The sequence below is a fragment of the Panulirus ornatus genome, chromosome 13, assembly GCF_036320965.1.
Source record: "Panulirus ornatus isolate Po-2019 chromosome 13, ASM3632096v1, whole genome shotgun sequence".
NCBI lineage: Eukaryota > Metazoa > Arthropoda > Malacostraca > Decapoda > Palinuridae > Panulirus > Panulirus ornatus.
The window spans coordinates 5,344,199-5,368,006 of NC_092236.1; the positions used below are offsets into that span (position 1 = coordinate 5,344,199).

General features: G+C 37.1%; 2 protein-coding genes across 3 annotated transcripts in view; one reads left to right on the plus strand and one right to left on the minus strand.

Annotated features, from left to right (window-relative positions):
- Positions 1–9,423, minus strand: part of Oseg1 (intraflagellar transport protein Oseg1) — a 46,452-nt gene extending 37,029 nt beyond the window's left edge. Inside the window, 5 exon segments of the mRNA XM_071668486.1 lie at positions 1,137–1,229; positions 3,293–3,410; positions 5,971–6,091; positions 8,431–8,540; positions 9,279–9,423. Coding sequence (XP_071524587.1) covers positions 1,137–1,229; positions 3,293–3,410; positions 5,971–6,091; positions 8,431–8,540; positions 9,279–9,337 — 501 coding nt within the window. The 5' untranslated portion in view covers positions 9,338–9,423.
- Positions 9,424–10,534: 1,111 nt separating this feature from the next.
- LOC139752693 (cyclin-D1-binding protein 1 homolog) lies at positions 10,535–22,473 on the plus strand. 2 transcript variants are annotated; one of them, XM_071668492.1, is made up of 8 exons: positions 10,535–10,676; positions 12,384–12,446; positions 14,566–14,655; positions 15,946–16,117; positions 16,280–16,427; positions 18,114–18,245; positions 19,507–19,680; positions 20,546–22,473. In XM_071668492.1, the coding sequence occupies exons 2-8, from the start codon at positions 12,443–12,445 to the stop codon at positions 20,696–20,698; spliced, it is 873 nt and encodes a 290-aa protein (XP_071524593.1). In that variant the 5' UTR covers positions 10,535–10,676; positions 12,384–12,442; the 3' UTR covers positions 20,699–22,473. The 2 variants fall into 2 exon arrangements, with proteins under 2 accessions (XP_071524593.1, XP_071524592.1); XM_071668491.1 differs by lacking the exon at positions 10,535–10,676 and adding an exon at positions 11,831–12,096.
- The last annotated feature ends 1,335 nt before the right edge of the window (positions 22,474–23,808 follow it).

A 23,808-nucleotide genomic window follows, 5' to 3' on the forward strand; every position in this document is an offset into this window, starting at 1 on the left:
ATAAAAATACAAATATAAATACTTTTCTTATACCTAACTGCCTCTCCCACCTAGTGAGGCAACATCATGAACAAACAAACAATGGCTTCAAAATGAACTTGGTCACTCCCAAGCTATCAAGTATACTTTATCAAAACAAGAGCCCATGGCCATACCCCACAGACTATTCAATGGTTTACCTTGACCACTTCACATGCCCTGGTTCAGCCCACAGACAGCATATTGTCTCTACCACATGCTACATCATTGCAATATATTCAATGCATATCTTTCAACTCTTGAATGTTAGGCCCTGATACCTCAAACTTTCCATCACTCCAACCTTTTATTTTTTCTCACTCTTCCCCTTTTTCTTACATACACACATACAAACTCATGCAAAGCATGATTGACAGAAGATTATCTCAGCAAGAGGGAACAAAGGATGCATGTCAGAGGAGCATTTTCCAAATGGGTTGAGGTGACCAGCAGAGTAACACAGAGTTCGGTTCTGGGACCATTACTCTTCTTGACCTATATTAATGACTTGCCTGAAGGTATGGAATCCTACCTTAATACGTTTGCATATGATGCAAAGGTCATGAGGGAAGTGAAAAGCAAGGAGGATTCCATCAGCTTATAAGGGGACCTAAACAGACTTTTGCCAAAGTTTGTAAGAAATGTGGCTGATGAAATTCAACACAAGCAAATATAAATCAAAGAGGATAGGACAAAGCAAAAGACAGCCTCCATATGAATTTTACCAAGTAGGAAATAAGCTTCAGGATTCTGTGTATGAGAAAAACCTGTGAGTAGACATCATCTCTAACCTGTCCCCAGAGCCCCACATTAGGAAAACAGTAAAGGAGACAAACTGTCTGCTGGCAAGTATCGTAAAATCTTTCAAGTATATGGACTATATATGTATATGGATTCTAAATTACACCTATTAATATTCAGTCAGCATTCATGAACCCTATGATGATATGGCCTTCTGCCTTCACCTAAGTTTAGTAGATCAAAGTGACTTGACACCTTGACCTACTTGGGATCTAGTTCACCAAGTGCCACTACCATTCTACTACCTCTATCCATTCAGGAGATGGTGAGGACTAATCTTGTAAAGATACCATTTACCTGCAACTAATATTTCTTACCTTGTTTCTGATGGATACAACTCCATTTGCAAGTCCAAGAGCCATATAAACACCATCATTAGTCCATGCACAGCTACAGATTCGGCTTGTGCTCTGTAAAACAGAAAAACATTCTACACACAAAAATCACTCACATAAGCAACTACATCAAACAAATAAATATTAATGACTTGCAGTACACAGGATGAAAAAAAAATTCTGATACAGGTACTTCAAAGCTATGTACTACTAAGTTGCTTGAAGATTCACGTCTAGAGTAACTCACATCCCTCAGACTACCATGTATCCATCATTCACTTTTTACGGTCCAAAGCACCTTGCATCTCAACCTCATGTACAAATTACACCACCAGGAATTTGATTAAATGAGGCGTAAAAGTGTATCACATTTGCCTGAAATTCAGTTTCCAAAAGGCACCAAATTTAGATCTAATCTTAAAACTTATACTTTACACTTTATATGTAACTTCTAAGTAACCACAGTGTGATTTGGAACAAAAACCTAACAAAAGATTTTATAAATGGAAAGGGAATCAAAGATAAAAGAATGAAAATAACTAATATCATTTAAATATTACTGTGCCTATATCTCTATTACTCAATGTTGTTATCATTATTACCATCATTATCATTACATCATTATCATAATCATCATTACTATTACCTTTAATATCATTATTGCTAATATCATTATCATCATTATCATAATTATTATCATTTCCACAGTATCATTATTATTTGCTAAGTACAACTGGTAAATAGTATGGGACAGAGGTACCTGAGAGGGTAGTAGTATGCACAAAGCATTAAATTTGAAAGGAACAACATAGTTTCAGATGTGGCATAGGATGAGTGGATCAGGTGTTTCCCTTGAAGAATCTGTGAGAAATACTTAGATAGGCAGAGGGATCTGTATGGATCTTGAGAAAGCATATGACAGGGGTGCTAGTGATGATTTGTGGAAGGTGTTATGAATATATGGTGTGGGAGGCAAGTTGCTCAAGCAGTGAAGAAATTTTATCAAGAGAATATGGCAAATGTGTGAGTACTAAGAGAGAAGTGTAAATGGTTTGGGGTGAAAGTGGATAGGCTATTTAATCTGTTTATGAATAGGGGAGGTGAGGAAAATAAATGCAAGGGTCTTGGAAAGAAAGGCAGGTCTGCAGTCTGCTGGTGGAAGGGGGTCTTGGAGGCAATTCAATTGCTGTTTGCTGATGATACAGCTTTTGTGGCAGATATGAATGACAATCTGCAAGAGTAGGTGTCTGAGTTTGGGAGAGTGTGTGAAAGCAAACATTTTAAGAATTAATGTGTATAAAAGCAAGGTTACTAAGTTTAACAGGATAGAGAGACAGGCTGGTTGGAGTGTGAGCCCAAATGGTGGAAGGGGAGTGTTTTACATACCCAGCAGTGAACTTGGCAGTAGACAGAACCAAGGGAACTGATGTGATACAAATGGAGGGTGAAGGGGCTAAAGCCTGAGGTGCACTAAGGAGAATGTGGAAAGTGTCTGTAAGGGCAAAGATGGATATGTTTCATGGTACAGAAGTCCAGATAGCATTGTAGGAAAAACAACCTAATGTTTACAACCACTGATTTGTCAGATATCACTAGTGTCCACTAGAGACAAGAAATTTATGTCCAGAACTGTACATACATCACTCTTATGCTAAAATATTTTCAGTAAGTAGATTAAGTGTGGAAATCTGGGTGATACAACCACATCCATCCAGATATCCCCCCCTCCCAACTCTCAATAAACTATTCATTACCTAAATTTTCCATCTATCAATTAACAATCTACATATGTTCATGCTTCTCTCTCCATCACGCCTCTTATCATTTTCCAGTCTTATGCTCAGCTGCTTTCATCATTCATAAGACTTCAATTCAACAACAAATAATGTTCCCAGTTTCTCTAAAGACTACAACAAAGCCAGTACAAAATCACATTATTCTTGATACAAAAAAACGCTTCTTACTGAATCCCAAACTATCCTCCCAACTGCATCAATCAAACATTTAAGTAGAATCACCTTAATTAAAGTCATAGCAAAATTAAGAATCCTTAGCACTCCTAAAAGGGCATGGTATAAAAACAAAGTAAAATTCCTCAAGAAAAGAGACTCATCTCATAACTGAGAAATGAAACTTACTTTATGCTTCTGTACACTCTTTTGTTCTGGTGACCACAAACCAAAATCACTGAGTGCACATGAGGCCAGCTGATGAGACACTGGATTGTATGCCAGACACTGAATAGCATCGTTGTGCCTGTTAGAGATATTGAAAATAATAACTCATTAAGAGGCTAGCTGATGAGACATTAGATTGTATGCAAAGCAGTGAACTGCACCACTGTGCCCATTAGAAATAAAGAAATTGAAAATAATAAACCATAAATCTCTTAATGTTACGTATTTTCTCATCTGGGATATTTCATGCAGACACTACAAATCATGTACTATTTACTTAGTTCCTGCCCTAGGAGTCCCTTCTATCCTAATGAGGCTCCTGCAGCACTCAGGAAGCTAGCCACATCCACTAGTTGAGGCCACAGGTCATAAGGTTTTGTGAAGTGTAAGTGCCTATGTGCAGAGAGTGCAATGCAACTGTGCAGTAAGTTCTCAAGGTCATTTTATGGTAGTTGCATCATGGGCATGAACAGTCTTGGGATATGATGAAATGGTGTTTGTAGTGTTGTAGTGATGGGTGATGCACAGAGCATAAGCGAGTGTGACTCATATTTTTCTGGAGTGTGGTATCTGACTGATGTATGTCTGGTGGATTGAAATTCGAGACTGAGTTTGGAGGTGCGCCATTTAGTACTTGTCAGGTTATTTCTGTGTATATATATTATGTCAGTCTTATATTTGTTGGGGGTGGGACATCTGTGAATAGAAATTCCTGATGTGTAAGGCAGAGGTAAGCTTTTTATTTCTACTTGGAGTTAATGGTTAGTTATAGAGTGGATCTTTGTTTCACTGTGAAGATGCAGTGTTTGTGGTTGCTAGACAGCCAGTGATTGTTTAAGTGCACTATTTTATGTGATTTGCATCTCTGTTATATTGGTTTTTGCAAGGGTGGAAGACAAGGAAGATGAGGCAAAATTCAAAGAGGAGCAAGTGAACTGTTTGTAGATGGTGAGTTAATATTCTTGTCCAAATCTGGTGCCAGATAGTGTTCTGAGGGCATCTAGTCTGCATGATGTTGTGTAACTTCAAATATTGGTGCTTATGCACCTGGTTATGAGAAGATCTTGAGAGACAAGTGATTTGGGAGCAGCTGAGAGAGTGTGTCAGCAGTTTTGGTTTACGAGACCAGGTATTAGTGATGGGTGATTTAAATGTAAAGGTGAACGGTGTGGTAGCTGAGGGTATAATTGGTGTAGATGGAGCATTCAGTGTTGTGAATGGAAATGGTGAAGAGCTTGTGGATTTGTTTGCTAGAAAAAGACTGGTGATTGGGAATATCTGGTTTAACAGGAAAGAAACACAAGTAGATGTATGCGAGAAGGAAAGATGGTCAAAGGGCATTATTAAATTACGGGTTAATTGATAAGCATGTAAAAGAGAGACTTTTGGATGTTAATGTGCTTAAAGGGGCAGCTGGTGAGATGTCTGATCACTATCTTGTGGAGGCAAAGGTGAAGATTTGTAGAGGTATTCAAAAAAGAAGAGAGAATGTCAGAGAGAAGAATAAGGTGAGAATAAATGAACTTGGAAAGGAGACTCGTGTGAGGAAGTGCCAGGAGATATTGGGTGTAGAATGGCAAAAGGTGAGAGCAAATGACGCGAGGGGAGTGTATGAGGAATAAGATGTATTTAGGGAAGCAGTGATGGCATGTGCAAGAGATGCATGTGGCATGAGATGGTGGGAGGTAGGCAGATTAGAAAGGGTAGTGAATGGTTGGATGAAGAGGTAAATTTGTTAATGAAAGAGAAAAGAAAGGCATTTGGATGATACTTGCAAGGAAGTAGTGCAAATGTCTGGGAAATATATATGAGAAAGCAGCAGGAGGTTAAGAGGAAGAAGCAAGGGTTGAAAAAGAGGGCAAACAGGATTTGGGGTGAGAAGGTATCATTAAACTTTAGGGAGAATAAAAAGATGTTTTGGAAGGAGGTAAATAACATGCATAAGACAAAAGAACAAATGGGAACATCGGTGAAGGGGGCAAGGGGGGAAGCAATAACAAGTAATGATGAAGTGTTTTGAAGGATTGCTGAATGTGTTTAATGATAGAGTGGCAGATGTAAGGTGTTTTGGTCGGGGTGGTGTGTAAAGTGAGAGACAGGGAGAGTGGTTTAGAAAAGCAAGAAGAGGTGGTGAAAGCCTTGCAGAAGATGAAATCCAGCAAAGCGGTGAGTTTGGATAGTACTGCAGTTGAAAGCATTAAGAAAGGGGATGACTGTGTTGGTGATTGGTTGGTAAGGATATGCAATGTATGTATGGATCATGGTGAAGTGTCTGAGGATTGGCTGAATGCATGTATAGTGCCAATGTACAAAAGCAAAGGGGATAAAGGTCAGTGTTCAAACTACTGAGGCATATGTATGTTGAGTATTCCTGGAAAACTGTATGGGAGGGTACTGATTTAGAGGGTGAAGGCATGTACAAAGCATAAGATTGGGGAGGAGCTGAACCTAGACATACAAAGCATTTGAGGGAAACTACAGAAAGATCTGTTGGGCCTGGTTGAGGATAAGGGGCTCTGCATTCAGTTCATCATACATGACAAATAAAGAATAGCTGTGAACAAATGAGGTCATTTCTTCATCTGTTATTGGTACTACCCTGGAAACACAAGAAAGAGTGACGGTTTGAAAAAACTTACGAGTATTTAAGAATGCCTTCCAGTTTTGATGTCCATATAATAACACTTTTATCTGCACTTCCCGATGCAAAACGCTTTCCATCTCGACTGTAACACACACAGTAAACGGCTTCCTTATGACCTGCAAGTTATGAAAGTCTAAAAGTAACATGTGAAGTTTCATTAAGTAAGAGCTTAGCCTACTTTTCAAGTATCAGGGTTCATTCAGAAATCAATACACCAATTTACATTAATTCAATGCATAACTTGGTATCAATGATATGAAATTTCATCCAACTTCTCATAAGGAAAAGGCCCAATAAATCAACATAAATCTTCCCAAATAATCAATATTGTTACCTCCATTCATATATTACTGAAGTTCTCTTTATTTCATCTTCACACAATGACCTGTCAATGTTTCTGCTATCTACTAAAGGTAACACAGCAATGTAAAACTTTGAGGTGGTTTGGGCATGTAAAAAAATGCAAGACTGGGAGTTTACAAGGAGAGTGTATGATAGTACAATTAAAGGAGTTGGTTTGAGAGGAAGACCACCTGGGACATGGGCAAATAGGGTGGATGAATACAGGAGGGAGAGAAAAGGTGGAAGAATGTGCAAAATCATGTTGTGTGGCAAGCATGTAAGACCAGAGATAAGTAGAGACTCTTTTGCCACTGCCACCCCTTAATAGGAGTTCCCAGTGGGAACGGGTATCAGAGATACAGATATATAGATAAATGTTTCAATTGCCTGCTTGTACCTTTTTCGAAGTAATACCATTCAATGCCTAGTCTTTCTTATGATGAACTGTATTCTATCAAAGTAAACAAAGCAAGTAAAAAGATATTATCCAGTTGAGTCAAGTAAATATTTAGTAAGTATATGCATTTTGTTGAAGTGTCTTCCATAGTGTGACCCAGAACATTTGTGTTGTCTGACCGGAAAGGATGCAGATTTTAAAATTGATGCATAACATATCTTTTATCTTCCAAAATCTATAACTCAATCTTATATACTAGATTTTAATCAGGTTTATTTCTGGAAAAACACTTCATATCTAAAGTATTACCATACACCATCTTTCATAGTTAAAAACATTTAGTAATATACCAATTACTTAACAAGCAGCCATAAGCACAGTTATTATGGACAGCAAACACTGGTACTGCCTCTAACAAAGAATATGTTGCTCCCTGCCTATCCTCTGGCAATGAAGCAATGATTTTTTTTTTTTTTTTTTTTTTTTGCTTTGTCGCTGTCTCCCGCATTTGCGAGGTAGCGTAAGGAAACAGACGAAAGAAATGGCCCAACCCACCCCCATACACATGTATATACATACACGTCCACGCACGCAAATATACATACCTACACAGCTTTCCATGGTTTACCCCAGACGCTTCACATGCCCTGATTCAATCCACTGACAGCACGTCAACCCCGGTATACCACATCGATTCAATTCACTCCATTCCTCGCCCTCCTCTCACCCTCCTGCATGTTCAGGCCCCGATCACACAAAATCTTTTTCACTCCATCTTTCCACCTCCAATTTGGTCTCCCACTTCTCCTCGTTCCCTCCACCTCCGACACATATATCCTCTTGGTCAATCTTTCCTCACTCATTCTCTCCATGTGCCCAAACCATTTCAAAACACCCTCTTCTGCTCTCTCAACCACGCTCTTTTTATTTCCACACATCTCTCTTACCCTTACGTTACTTACTCGATCAAACCACCTCACACCACACATTGTCCTCAAACATCTCATTTCTAGCACATCCACCCTCCTGCGCACAACTCTATCCATAGCCCACGCCTCGCAACCATACAACATTGTTGGAACCACTATTCCTTCAAACATACCCATTTTTGCTTTCCGAGATAATGTTCTCGACTTCCACACATTCTTCTAGGCTCCCAGGATTTTTGCCCCCTCCCCCACCCTATGATCCACTTCCGCTTCCATGGTTCCATCCGCTGCCAGATCCACTCCCAGATATCTAAAACACTTTACTTCCTCCAGTTTTTCTCCATTCAAACTTACCTCCCAACTGACTTGACCCTCAACCCTACTGTACCTAATAACCTTGCTCTTATTCACATTTACTCTTACTCTTATGCACATAAAATTCAACAACTTGATAACAATGTATCCTCCAGCAACCATATCAGTAACTTGGTAATGTTTCCTCCAGTAACCATGTCAGCAACTTGATAAAAGTTTTGATAAAACCAGTTTTATTTGCATTTGCTTTTCATCTAAGATGCTGACATAAAGTCCTTATGCCAGTGTTTCAAAAAATCCCAGTTTGTATCATGAAAAATGGGAGTAAAACTGATTTGTGTAATATTTTGCAAGCTAAAATTTTTCAAGATACTATATTACACAAATTTTCAACCAATTAATCTAGCATCGTTGGGTTTTCCTTTAATCAGAATGTGCAATAACCGTAATAACCTTTTCTTTACAAACATACCTTTGAGAGGCTGTACTAAGGCACCATCAGTAGTGTCATAAACCAACACACGATTTCCTGCTGCCACAATCAGCTGTAAGCCATCTGGTCTAAAGCACAAATCGTAGATGCTGAAAAGTAAAAGTTTGAAGTCAAACACCTACTATAAAAAGCCCTGACATACTGTCACAGCTGCCAACCTTTGATGAACATTGATATTGAACAGATGGGTGCCAAGATCCTCCAAGATATTCAGACAGCTTTATTTAATAACCTCCAATGGAAATCAGCTGTAAACATTAAATGAAAGCACCTTCACAAAGTGAGTTGAAGAAAGCTTTACTGTAATGATTTTCTTGTAAATCAAAGGTATCAGTAATCTTTTATGGAAAAGTGGGTGTCTATCATAGCATTTTCTTCAACATCAGTCAAGACCTGGATGCACAATAAAATGCTGCTTTTTCTACAACATAAAATAGGCTATCCAAAAACCTCTCAGTAAACAGGCACTTATGAATGATACCATTATCAAACCAAGACATCATATAATGTGACATTTCACTCTTCTCTTGTATTGTTATTTTTCTTTAAAATGTAAATTTATAGTCTACAATTCATTCCATTTTATTCGTTAGTTTATGTATAGTTATCCTATAACTTAGCTCCCTTAATTCTGGAACCATCTCTGTTCCCTTCCCTCTGTATTTCTCTGTTAGCTCTTTGTACTTCTTTAGGTACAGAAATAAAACATGAGAAGCATACTCTGGTTTTGGCTTTATGTAGGATAACAACTAAATATATATTTCCTAATGGGTGAAAGTTTCTTCCCATACTCAATATACAATCATAGTAGGCTATTATTTCCTTACCACTGTTCCACTTTATCTCTGTCGTGAACTTTATCAACCCATGTTGGTACAGCCCTCATTTTTGCAACAGGTTACGACATTTACGAGGATAAGTCTGTACCTCCCGGGTTTTGAACTTTTGACGTTTGAACCTAAACAATATTTGTGGACGGTATTTACCTATCCGCCACTGATCACATTTCTATGCGACTCTTGAAGACTTCACCGCAAGATACAAAGTCCAAACCAAACATTAAATGATATTTTGTGTATTCTTCTCAATTTATCAAAATTTTAGAATGATTTAAGAGTTTACTTCAATGACTGTGGAACATGTTTCATATCCAAACAGTAGTCATTAGATACTTCAATGACTGGAACATGTTTCATATCCAAACAGTACTCATTATATTTAGTTGTGCCAAGCCAATTAGTTTCTAGCTAAAAATAACTTGAAAGAATTGTAATATCACTGATAGACTGAAAAATGTACTAATGATATTCCAAATTCTATCAGTTGCATTAAATCTTTCTACCATTGATAATAAAGTGATGACTAGAATCTGCCCTATCACTATTATTATTATTATTATTATTATTATTATTATTATCATCGTCACACTCTTGCTCCCAGTGTACCGTCCGTAGATTGGAGTGCTGTAGGTAGGTTTCAACATATATGGTGGTTCCCCTGCATACCTCAACGTTCCAGGTCACTATCCCAGGCACGCCTTTCAATCTTTACACGTTCAGGTCTCAATCACTCAAAATCTTTTTCGTTTCTTCCTTTCATCTCCAGTTTGTACTCCAACTCTTGTCCCCTCCATTTCACACACACACACACACACTGTGTGTGCGTGTGTGTGTGTGTGTGTACACCCTTTGTTTCTGCCCCAGGAGTTTCTTCTGTGGGGTTCCCACAGCGTTTAGGAAGGCTGCCATGTTCACCGGGCAAGAATATGTTGTATTTTTTTTCTTTTGGAAAGGTCCAGTTAAGACAAAAGTCCACGTTAAGGATGGGCCTTAATTGAAATATAGAAACAATTATGAAAAAAAAGAAAAGTCAAAGGAAAGTATTTACGAATTTTTGAGAACGTGAAAGACCTGTCTTTGGAAATGTGCTAGGTCATAGTTACTGAGAAAGATATGGGGGGGTAGAGAGTTCCAAAGCTTCGACGAAGAGGGAAAGAAGCAGGTTTCAAAACGGCCCACCCTTGAGTTGCTGATGGCCACACGATAATCATATGGCGCAGCAGCTTGCCGAGTATTGCGTGGTCTAGCTAGTGGTGAGGGCATACAAGCAGCCAGCATTCGGGAGCAAAAACCGTATTACCTGTAGAAGAGGGAAAGTGAACCAACATTGCGGCGCTAGCCCGGGACTTTTTATAAGGCGGATCGCTTTCGACTCAACTCTCTCAAGTAAGGATGCAGAGCTAGATTCATCCCAAATGTGAGAGCAGTAGTCCATACAAGGGTGAATAAATCCCTTGTATAAACTGATCAATTTTTCAGAAGAGAGACTTCGACATCTAAACAGGACACCCAGTTTTTTAGAGGCAGACTTGGCTCTTCCTGTAATGTGTGGTTTCCAAGAATGAGTGGATGTTATAGTAATGCCAAGTATGTTCATTGCGTCAACAGTTGTGATTAATCATACACGGATTTGGTTGGGGTGGAGGTGGAATGCTTCTTAAAGATATGGTGACGCTCCCTTTTAAGAAATGCTCAGCCTCGACAAGAATTTGAATCTTGCAAGATATGTCATCATTTCTGTGTTCTCTAATTGGTTTCAATTCATGAGATTGTACCTGTATGTTTTATTTTTCTTAATAATGATCAAGATTTTTACTTGAAAACTGACTAAAATAGATGGGTTAAGTAACGAGATACTTTGTAAAGTTTTCTGTCATTCCATTGTAGTAGTGGTTATGGGAACTATTAAGTTTCTTAGATTTCCCTAAGTCAAAATAAAGTTTCATTTTAAAAAATCTTTTGTGTCGATTTTCATGTACTTATTTTTATTGTTTTAATGTTGAAATGAAATTTATCTTTTACTGTAAGGTATAATTCTTGAAAATCTCTACGTACCCTTTTCTTTTTTTGGATTCTCTATCAGAGCAATTTGTTTCATAAACATGTGATAAGTTATAACATTTTATCTATGCGATACGTAACACTAATTATAAAGAACATTAAATTAAGATTACACAAGAAATTCACTCATAGTTATCATTGTAAATAATTAGAGTTGTGACATCTGTTTATAGCAGTTATTTTTTTCACAGTATGAAGAGACATTATCAATTTATATTGCCATATTTAGTGTAATATATTGACTTTGCACATGCTGACTAAATTTGGATAGGGTTACCATATTAAAATATTCAAATAGTCTAATAGGATTTGTGTGAGTAAAGTTATTACAGGGTTATGCTTGCAAGCCATTATGTCATCATGTGTTAATACTAAAAGAAATTATTTTTCCTATATTACGGATAGTGTATTTTAGTGATACAAATCTGTTTTAACAATGCTGGAGGGAAAAATCCATCAATTTGAATTAGGGTATTTCTTATTTTTTGTTCGCTCTAGGAAAAAAAATCTTGTGTCGTCTTGGGGTCTTTTCACTTGACATGTGTTCAGAGATGTAGTTCAAGTCGTAGAGGTTATGACCTGGGTGTTGCAACATCTTAGGTAAAGCGACTTTACATTTTGTCACCATTATCATCGTGAAAGTTGTGTAAGGAGGCGAGTATGGCTGCTCCATCCAAATCGTCTTTGGGAAATATATTACAGAACACTATAGAAAATCTCTTGATAGCAGAGCTGCAAGTGCAAGGTGCGTATTGATGTACTATTCAGACAAGGGTGAAAAAGGATAGCTACTGTATATTTCATGGCCACTTATAACCCCAGATTGTGTCGGGAAAATCACAGTTTCGAAAATCCACCATTTGCGATAGAAATATCATTATGTTTGCTATAGTATAATTTCGTGCACTCATGTATACCGGTTACCCTTGCGTTGCACTGCAATCAAGTTGATAAATGCTGGTAAAGGATGTTCTTGTGCAGTCAGTACATAATGGAGTTTATTGTAACTAATTCATGATAACATTGTTTCAGATAAAGATGATGGGCACCAGGAAAATAATGATATTACTCTTGAAAACTTTTGGAAGAATATGAGTAAGTATATTGATGTTCAGATGTAATTTCTAAATTTAAAAGTTATTTGAATTTTTTTATCAGGGTTAAAGACTGCAGTGTTAGATTTTTTTCTTTGTCGTATTTCCCAAGAAGTATATGAAGCTAGCTTAAGGGCATCAAGGATTCAGCGTTAGAATTGTCCTGCAGTTATACCATGTGCCACACTTAGTGTTTTTTTTCTAGATGTTCTTAATTTTGGTCCAAGATATGAAATATATATTTTTTTTTTTTATTATTACGATTGATCGCTGTTTCCCTCATCAGTGAGATAGCGCCAGGGAACAGACAAAGCATGGCACATCCACTCATATACACACATATATACATAAACGCCCATGCACGCACATATACATACATATACATTTCAACATATGCACATATACATACACATACATGGACATACGCATGTACATGTTCATACTTGTTTGCCTTCATCCATTTCTGGTGCTACCTTGCCCCACAGGAAACAGCATCACTACCCCCTTCTTCAGCAAGGTAGTGCCAGGAAAACAGACAAAAAAGGCCACATTCTATCACACTCAGTCTCTAGCTGTCATGTATAATGCACCAAAACCTCAGCTCCTTATCCACATCCTGACCCCACAGACCTTTCCATGGTTTACCCCAGATGTTTCACATGCCCTGGTTCAGTCCACTGACAGCCTGTTGACCCAAGTATACCACATTGTTCCAGTTCACTCTATTCCTTGCACACCTCTCACCCTCCTGTATGTTTAGGCCCCAATCGCTCAAAATCTTTTTCATTCCATCCCTCCACCTCCAGTTTGGTCTCCTGCTTCTCCTTGTTCCTTTCACCTCTGACACACATATCCTCTTTGTCAATCTTTCCTCACTCATCCTCTCCATATGTCCAAAGCAATTCAAGACACCCTCTTCTCGAATACTGTCCTCAAACATTTAATTTCTGTTTTGCTTTGAAAGTCTTTTGTTTCCCTCTAGTGTGACACTAGCAGTTAATATATTTTTCTTTCCTTTTAATATATCAGAACCAAACACTATTTTATGATTCAGTGGTGTGTTGATGCATAGAAATCAAAGAATTAAGTGAAATTCTTTTTAGGTCAATCTTAAATTTTGTGCTTTAGATTAGGAAAAATGTCAGTCATTAATATGTTCAGTCTGGATGTTAAAACTGCTGTAAGATTACAAGAGGTACTAGGTGAAATTCCTACACTAGATACTGTAATCATTTATTGTATGATTTTTTGATATTTATAAACTTTAAGCAGGACATATATTGCTCACTGTCTCTGAGTTTGTATGATCTGCTGTGATGTAAACAAGTTGATGTATCTGTTCGTCAGCCTTAAAGAACTGTCAACGAGTTAACATACACAGTAATTGCTTGTAAATGGGACCTAATTTTGCAGAACACTGATTTGTCACACTCATTGTGGAGGGGATAGGGAAAGCACAAAGTGGAAGTTTGTAATGAAGAGAGCTGTGTGATATTGGGGCATAAGCATTCAGGAGAATGAGGGGGATACACTGGATAGAAAGAATTCGATCAGTGTGGTTTATGAGTGATGATGTGCTGTCAAGGGGCTGAATCAGGGAATGTGAAGCATTCATTGTAAATCATGTTACAGCTTGTAGTGATTGACTGTGAATGGTGGGTTCAGGTTTTCATAAGAACTACTGTTTGGAGTTAGTATCCTTGATAACCTTAAGAACTTCAGATCTAGGGCAGGTGTGTAAACCAGTGACAGCTTTTTCTTTTAAATTGTCTTACTTATGATTTTATGCAGTAGTCTTCATGATTTAGTATCAAATCATGGAAACCAGTTTTGAATTCAGAAACTTCATTTTCTATTCAGTACATGAACTACAGTTATATCTAGATGCAAGTTCCCCAGACAGTTTTGCATGCAGCAAACTGAAGTACTTCTTGGTCAGCAAAGATAGTAAGTACTGAGACAAATGAACTAAAGTAAACCTAAGTCACAACTTGTTTGATGACTAAATATTTGATATCTCACTTGATGGATTCTCATATTGCTTTTCTCTGTTACGTTGCTAAAGTGTTTGTATACAAAGAATTTTGTGTTATCTAACGTTTCTCATTGGCCTATTACAGCATTGATCTCTCAGAAGCTTTCCTTTGAATGTACAAAAGTTGGCATATCCTTCACCAAATCTCCAGTTCCAACAGCCAGTGAAACTTCCAGTAAGTTCTCTTTGATTATGTTGGCTTTGTAGAGTTTTATCATGTAGCTGTTAATAGAACTCAGATTTTTTTGTTAAGTGCAGGAATATTCATACCCCCAAATTTTTTTTATATATAAACCGTAAACCCTAAGTTGATTGACATTTGAATAACGAGATTATAAAGTAAACCAGAATAGGTTTGACATTTTTTAGTAAGTTTGTACAGTTGTATTGTCTGTTTTATGAAAATAAGTATTAAAAAAAAAAAAGTATATGATGATATTTGGTAGAAGGAGGACAAAAGTCCTACAGTTTGCTCCTACACTTCAACATTTTATTACTGATGACTTCAATATATATTTTTGAGTGTGTCTGTGAAATAAGGACACTGTGATAACATTCCTTGTGTAGAGTTTGATTAGGTAAAATATTGCATAGGTTTTATGGCTCAGTCCTCTGTTCTTAACACTACCTTGCTAATGCAGGAAATGGCGAATATGTATAAAAAAAAAATTAATATTGATGGAGATACTAAGGGAAAGGTGTCATGAATATATGATGTAGGAGGAAAGCTACGAGAAGCAGTGAAGATTTTTTGTCTAGAGAGTAAGGTGTTTGTACAAGTAGGAAGAGAGGAGGGAGAGTGGACATGGCAGTGAATGGAAATATGGAAGTTGAAATGAGCTATTAGATACTTAAGGGGGCTATGGTCCTGGATGCATTGAAGAGTGTGTGGAAAGGGAGATCACTGTCTAGGAAGGCAAAGAGGGGGCATGTTTGATTATATCGTAGTCCATGAAAGAGTAGAAACTACTGTAGAATATAAAAAGATTTTTCCAGTGCCTTTTTACAGTCAGGTTGTCAGTAAAACTCTGATGAATATCGTATTTACTCTTTTATTTTCAATATACTCATCAAATAACATGATTTTCTGCCATTTGTTAAGCTTATGTGTGAAATCATTTGTATCACTATGCTTGAGTGTTCTTAATTTAAAAGGATTAGTTTACCCAGAATGTTCCAGGTACTTTGCACACAGTATATTTTCCCACAACCTTGTTTTGTTTTGGAAGAGGGCATAAAATTCTTATAACAGCTTTCAGAGATTACCTTGGGTTGTATTGTTATTGTGTTGAAAAAATAGGTGCCCTCTTGTATTAGGTGAAAAATGTATGCCTCTTCATCCTGTTGGTAGATTACTTAACACAAGTAGAAAAGGGGGAAAGAAATAAAAGCAGAAACAGACTGCAACAGATTTCTAAGGCACAGAATTAACAAAAGTTTTGTCATGTGCTGTCTCTTTCCTTAGGTCTCATGACAGCTGTGGAGCAAGCTGTCTTGTCTATGGTTTCTCTGTACTACAGGCTGTCCCCTGTTCATGGCAGTGCCCTTCGCTCCAGTGTCCAGTATGCGGTTGTCCGAGCCATTCAAGCTGCTCGATTGCTATTGAAGGTCATAAAAGATGAAGGTGGTGAAGCATTGTAAGTTTGTTTTTATGAAGTTTATGAAAAAATTTTGGTGTTTAAAGAAAAACATTGTGCTGCTGGTCTGATTATTACATGCAGTGTTGTGGGAAGATGTTACCAGCTTGTGTGGCCAAATACATTTTGACTTTTCTGACAATGTACGTTCATTTTTACCAGAGATGTAAGATACCGTCAGTCAACTGGTATTGTTTGGCAAGGATGTGACATGCTAGAAAAGTGTCCTCATGACAACAAAGCAGCAGTTTTGAAAGAGTTACATGGGCAGAACAGCCTTGTCTCAGATGCTTTTAATGAGATATCCGAGGTAAGCATTATTTATATTTAATGTTAAAGCACTTGCATCTTATATTGGAGCTGGACTACAAATGAAAGCAACATCACATAAATCTCACTCATCAGCATCTCATTGAAAACACATTAATACTGAAACATTGCCACAACTTTACAAGACATGTTATGGTACATAAGAGAATATAACCCTTTCCTAGATCATCAAACTACAAAGCAAGTTAGGGCCTTAAAGTTATTCTCAACCACACCCCCAGATGACCCCAGTTTCTACCTCCATTCAGCCCTTCCAGGTGCAGAGACCTGAGGCAAATCTTCCACCTGCTAACTCATCAATTTTGAGCCATACCAATCACATTACCGGGCATGAACTTCGAGGGAACATGGTCCCCAGATCAAAATATTGCCTACACCACTCTCATTTATAACACTTCAAAATGTGATCCATTCTTGTTTCATTCTTCATACATTGTATAGTTTTGAGTGAATGTGACTGCAGATGGGAAGTTTGTGTACCCAAAATGCTATTGTATTTCAAGAATCAAGTGAAAATGAACATAGGCAATTTTATTTACACTAAATTCACTGAAACAAAACGTTGGGAAAAACTGGAAAAACTAACAGAAAGTTACTTAATGTTAAATACTCATTGGTCTTCAATAATCTGTGTATTTAAAGAAAATATTTTGTGTGCTTATATATACATTTTCTAGTGGGACAGGATGGCACTGGGAATAGCTGGAGGCAAGAAAGTATGAATATATATGTAATAAAAAAAGAAAAATTATATATCTTTTATTTTCATATTTTACGTAGTCACTGTCTCCTGCGTCAGCGAGGCAGCGCAAGGAAACAGATGAAAGAATGGCCCAACCCACCCACACACGTGTATATACATAAACACTCTCACACGCACATATACATACCTATACATTTCAACGTACATGTACATACATAGACATATACATATATACACATGTACATACAGAAGGATAAAAGGTGCACAAGGAATATAGTGAATTGGAACGATGTGGTATACCGTGGTCGATGTGCTGTCAATGGATTGAACCAGAGCATGTGAAGCACCTGGGGTAAACCATGGAAAGTTTTGTAGGGCCTGGATGTCGAAAGGGAGCTGTAGTTTCGGTACAATACACATAACAGCTAGAGACTGAATATGAATGAATGTGGCCTTTGTTGTCTTTTCCTAGCGCTATCTCGCACATGTGTCAGGGGAAGGGGTTTTCGTATCGTGTGGTGGGGTGGCATGGGGAATGGATGAAGGCAGCAAGTATGAATGTGTACATGTGTTTATATGCATATGTCTGTGTATGTATATGTATGTATACATTGAAATGTATAGGTATGTATATGTGCATGTGTGGACATTTATGTATATACATGTGTATGTGGGTGGGTTGGGCCGTTCTTTCGTCTGTTTCCTTGTGCTACCTAGCTAACGCGGGAGACAGTGACTAAGTATAATAAATGAATATAGATAATGTATATATGTGTTTATATGAGTAGATGGGTCTTTCTTTCTTTGTTTCCTGGCGCCACCTCACTGGCGTGAGAAACAGCAAGCAAGTATGATAGAAATGAATAATTGTGTTTGTGTATATTTATTATTTTTATCAATATGGTAGTTCATATAGTCACTGTGCAAATTGATCTCTTTAACAGAGCTATTCATATTTTGTAGGCCCTTAAAGGAGATGGAAGTGGTTGGGATGATCTGGGAGATGAGAGTGAAAATGATATGGAGGATGACAAGTGGACAAATGAGGACAAGGAGCTTATAGGTCCTTCTGTTAACCTTGTCAAAGCTGCCAAGGTAAGTAACTTTAAAAACATTTATTTTCTCCAAAGCATTATGTTTTCATGGATCTTGCACCTGACGTATGTAAACTACTACATTTATTACATTGAGTACACAGACTTATTTGTAGCATTGAAAACTATGTATTCCTGTTCCAGAGTATACTTATGGAAAAAATACTAGGGAAATATGTAAAGTGTCAATCAGTATCTCTGATGCCCATTCCCTTTGGGAATTTTCATCAATAAGAGAGCACTTTATGAGTAGCAAGCAATGTATCAGATGAGTATTATACTCTGAAAATGGTTTTGTTAGGTACTAAATAAACACTTTAACACAGAAATATGATATTGTCCCTCTTTATCCTCCCCAATGGGGTCAGAGGTCAACTAAAACAGGCAAATCTCCAATCTGCCCTTTCCAAATACACCTCCTTAGCATACTCCATCTTCTTACACCTTCCCAGGTCCTCTACCTAATTCCCTCTCTCCCTCTTTATATTCATCAGGCAAGATATGTGCTATTCCTGCCATCATGGTAAAATCTTGGTTTAGGTATTCGTTATTTGTATAGGTTCTCTTTCCCATTCTCTTTATCTCTCTCTCTACCTTTTACAGTGCTCTCTCTCTCTCTCAAGTTGTCGTCCTCTAACTTTCTATCTTTCTGTTTCATTCATATATGTATTCTTTACCTGTCATTATATTTATCCTCTCCATGACCAAAACACCTCAAGGTACTTTTCTTAATTCACTCTGCAACACCACTCCTCATGTCTTTTACTTTCTATAACATTCTACATCTCTTATGTGCTTGTCTTTCTGAGAAGTATGAAAAGTTTTCTAAGTTGGAAAGGCTGTATTTGTCATTTGTTGATAGGTTCTCGGAATAAGACAAGTATTAAAGTTCTGTTAAGTTGTGGTTGACCAGACTGTTCTCTTCTTATATCATATTACTTTAATAGGTTCATGAAATATCCCTGGGGATAGGGGATTAAGAATACTTCCCACGTATTCCCTGCGTGTCGTAGAAGGCGACTAAAAGGGGAGGGAGCGCGGGGCTGGAAATCCTCCCCTCTCGTTTTTTTTTAATTTTCCAAAAGAAGGAACAGAGAATTGGGCCAGGTGAGGGTATTCCCTCAAAGGCCCAGTCCTCTGTTCTTAATGCTACCTCGCTAACGCGGGAAATGGCGAATAGTTTAAAAGAAAAAAAAGGTTCATGAAATATCATTTGCACCTGATTTGCTTGTAGTATTCTCTACTGTGTATCATCTTTTCAGATACTCTACAAGCGATTGTTAGCGGCAGTTGAGAAAAATGGTTCATGTGCCTCCCTTGACAAAGTGCAAGAGTTAGACCAGCTTCATGAAGATTGTAAACTTGTGTCCAAAACAGTTGACACCTTAATTCTTGAGCTGTATCCTCCTGTCAATATCTCCAATATGGAGGAACAAGTAAGATTATTATTTTTCTTAATTTGGTAAATTTGATTAATTTCTGATATGGTTTTCTCTTCTGGGGACCATTTTTTTTTATCCCAGATTAACACAGGTTAACGAAGATAGAAGAAATATTAGGACAGATTTCTGCAAAGGAGTCACTGAGAGCATTTGTCGCTAGATTTTTTTTCCATCTTTATTAATCATTTTACAAATATGCTGCCTTTTAAGTCATTGAAGGCACAGTCTTATTATGGCTATGTAAGTATAATAGGCCTAAAGCCCAAACAACCAACCTAAGTTGCATGACTTGGATGAAACATCACCCTATGTATTCAGTTTGGAGAAATACTCAATAGGCCACCAGAGATATTAGGTTCATTGGTTCATTAGAAGAGTGATTTGCGCCAAGGGACTGGTAGAGTATTCTTGATAGAAGTATACTAGTTTCAGAGTAAATTGTGGTATTAGTGAGGGGTTTTAGATAAATGACATAGAGGGAATATAGTGGCTGTGTAATATTACCTTGGTCAAATAAAGCATTTATGGATAGGACATTATGTAGGCTGAGAGTGAGATGAGGTCTTTGCTATGCACAGCTAAACTATAATAGGAGAAAATTGAAATAATCTGATTAGCACTAAACCTCTGCACCTTCAGCTCATTCTTAAACTCTGTCCCACAACACAAGATGTACATGCATCATAGGCCACACTCCTCAGACTAACATGAAGAACACTTTCCCATGTATACTATAGACATCACCCATCCTTGCAACACTACAAACACTATTTCAACATATTCTTAGACCCTTGGATTGCTTTCATCTAGGTTAAGGAATGGCATTATTTCTCTCTTAACTTACTTCTTATTATTACAGTCGCACCATTTGGCAAGTTTGCTGCGAACAGCTCTCAAGACCTGTGCCCAGAGTCACATAGCATGTGAATCTGAACAACCACATATTGAATTTATATACAAGGCAATTGATCATAATCTTGACCGCATGAAAGAAAAACTTAGTCAGAGATAGTTACCCATTACTGAGTCTGCTACTGTTGTTAATGTTCATAATTAAAATTTTAGACTATACATACATACATATATACATATATGAATGGAACAGACTGACTGAGGACATGGTTAATGCAGACAGCCTACATAAGTATAGGAGGTTGTATGATAGAGATTGTTCTAGAGAAGGGGCCTGACAAGTGTAAAACTCCCTCCCCATACAGCACCAATAGGTTATTACATATGTATGTATACATACTTACATACATACTGTAGAAATTGGTTTCCAAGTTTGGGAGAGTGTGTGAAAAATAAAGTTGAAAGTAGATGTGAATAAAAAGCAAGGTTATGAAGTTCAGCAGTGCAAAGAGACAGGTTAGTTGGGGTATGAGTTTGAATGGAGAAAGCATTTAAGAATACTCTTAATAAATGCTTTACTTCATGTCCAGTACTTACATTACTTGCATCTCTTTGGTCATGGTGACAGTTTGCAGGTTGTCTTTGAATTATCTATATGGCTTCTAACTTTTATCACACTAATTTGTGAGATTCTGATAACTATCAAAAACAGCCTTGAAAGGTTTGTTGCTGTTTGAATTCCTTTGTTTTGTTTGTTTAATTATTTGTATGTGATCTTCCTACATTGCATAAGAAAGAAAGTTTTTACGCAATTTGAATTGCATGCACTGTTCTGTTCTAGTATATTTCATCATATTTTTTGGTTGCATGGTTATGTAAGTGGTGGAGACCCAGTTCCTTTTTCTACTTAGTAATTCAAATTACTTCCCTTGTATGTTATAAATACAGTATAGTATATTTTCTTTTCAATATAGACTGGTTATTAGAAGAGTTTGTATCCTGTAATTGTGTTTATAATATAAATGGCTGCCTAACCAAAAAAATGAATACGAGTACAACCTTGCTTGACCACCTATATTCCTCATATAGATTTTTTCACTTAGCACAGTAGTTTCTAGGAATGCATCTACTGTGTTGAGTGAGGAATCCATGCATATATTGTGTGTGTTTGTGTAAGGATATTCAAGTCACTGGTTATTTCTAAGTGTTTTGCTCTGTGACATTTGTTGTTCACAAATAAGGCTTTGTCTGAGCTGCTTCTCTTGTTGCAAGACTGATTTAACACATTTAATGGAAGAGGATGAACATGCCAAATTTTTTCCTCTGAGGCAGGTTGTAGAGAAAGCTTTAGAGGAAAAGAAATTATTGTGTGCAGCTTTTATGGGTATAGAGAAACCATATGAATAGAAAAAGGAAGTGAAAAGTGCAGCATGCTGTGTTATGCATATAAAATTATTAAGCACTGTTGGGAGTTTTATAAATCGAAGAGGCATTTTGCTTTTGAGGACAAATTTATGGTGAATGGGTTGAAGTAAAATTATGGAGTGCATCATGATTTTAGCAACTAAATTTGTACCTCGCAAACGCAGGAGACAGCGACAAAGCAAAATAAATAAATAAATAAAATTTGTAATGTTTTTGTCATGATATCGAGCTCAACATAACCATTTATACTTATTGCAGTTTTCTTTCATTTCCCTGTAGATTGGTATAATTGCCATTTTCTTTCGTTTCCTTAAAGATTGGTATAATATAAAAAATGAACTTTGTGAAGAATAAGTGTGTGTAAGTGAAATTACTTTTCTGAGGCTCATTCTGTAATACAAATATTATATTTAGCTTTTGTGAACTTACAGAAGGCATTTAAGAGAATGCTTAGGAAATATGCTTTGTAATTGTACTGAAGTGTACAAAATGTTCTTTACAGTCATCACCTCATAAGAGACTTTAATTTACCTAAGGAAAGTCAGAAAAGAAGTTATGTAAATTATTCTTGTCAGTTTTGTTGAGGTGCCAGAATTTACACTTAGAAGGTGCTGCTGGAGGGGGAGATGTCATTAGAATAGATACATTTATGAGTGTGTGATCGGGTGAACCAACTGGAGACAAGATTGTGTATTGAAAAACAAATCCAGAATATTAGGAGAGTGGTTTCACCATCAAGAATATGGGTAGGGAGGGAGATAACGTGCTTTAAATCATTGAGAATGGGAACGTGAGGGCTTCAATCCCTCCACTATCCATCTGGAAGAAATTCAACAATTCCTTATGCTGTATTAACTAATATAAATCTGGTTTACAACCATTATCTCAGTATTCAGATACTGTGTAAACAAATGATTATTAGCACATGATCTTGCTAGTTTGACCTGAGACACCAACCTTGAAATCTTAATCAAGTGTAAATGTTTAACTTTTTATGTAGTATCTATGCTATAATTATTGTTCACGTTAAATCATCCAGTCATGAAACATTGTATAAGCATGATTTGGAAGCATAAGTGCACAGATGGGTAAACCAACACGCAGAAGGTTGTGTGTTTTATGATATATACAAGCATAGGTATTTGGAGGTAAAAGTAAAGTAATGTTGTTTGAAAAGAAACAAAATGAAAGCACAGATTTTGCAGAACCCTATAGAATGAATGCACAGAGTGTACTAAACGGTGTTAGAGATATGGGGAATGGGGTTGCAGTGCAATAAGTATCACTGAAACTTAACTGGAAGAAAACCATCACTTGCTATAACACCACTAAGTTTCTCCATTATAATTGCTCATTGTGATGTGAATAAATCAAACAGTAAGGTAAAGTATGTATTTTCATGAATTATAATCGTTTTACCAGTTATCATCTGATAATTCCCTCCTTTATCTCCCATATTGGTGAGATGCCAACTTTCTTCCACATGGTTATCTTGTGTTAATTTTGTGCTGGCGCACATACCAAAAGGATTTGATTAACATCCCATCATCATGCTATGTGAGATCATATCAGATTATGGGAGTGACAGATTGGATGGTGCAATTCTCGTGCTTGGTAGCTTTAGTTGTGCCCCACTAAAGTTGCCAGGGTTTTGTCAGCATGTTGAATGCTCTTTTTAAGGATAAGCAGTTAGATTTGTGCTATTGTAACATCAAGGCAGCATACAAGTGTACAAATGACATCTTAATAGAATATCTGAACATTATATAATTATTTCTCTCCATATTACAAACAGAAACTGAAACAACATATACCTGCTGTGAAAAAAATCATAGATTGAGGATG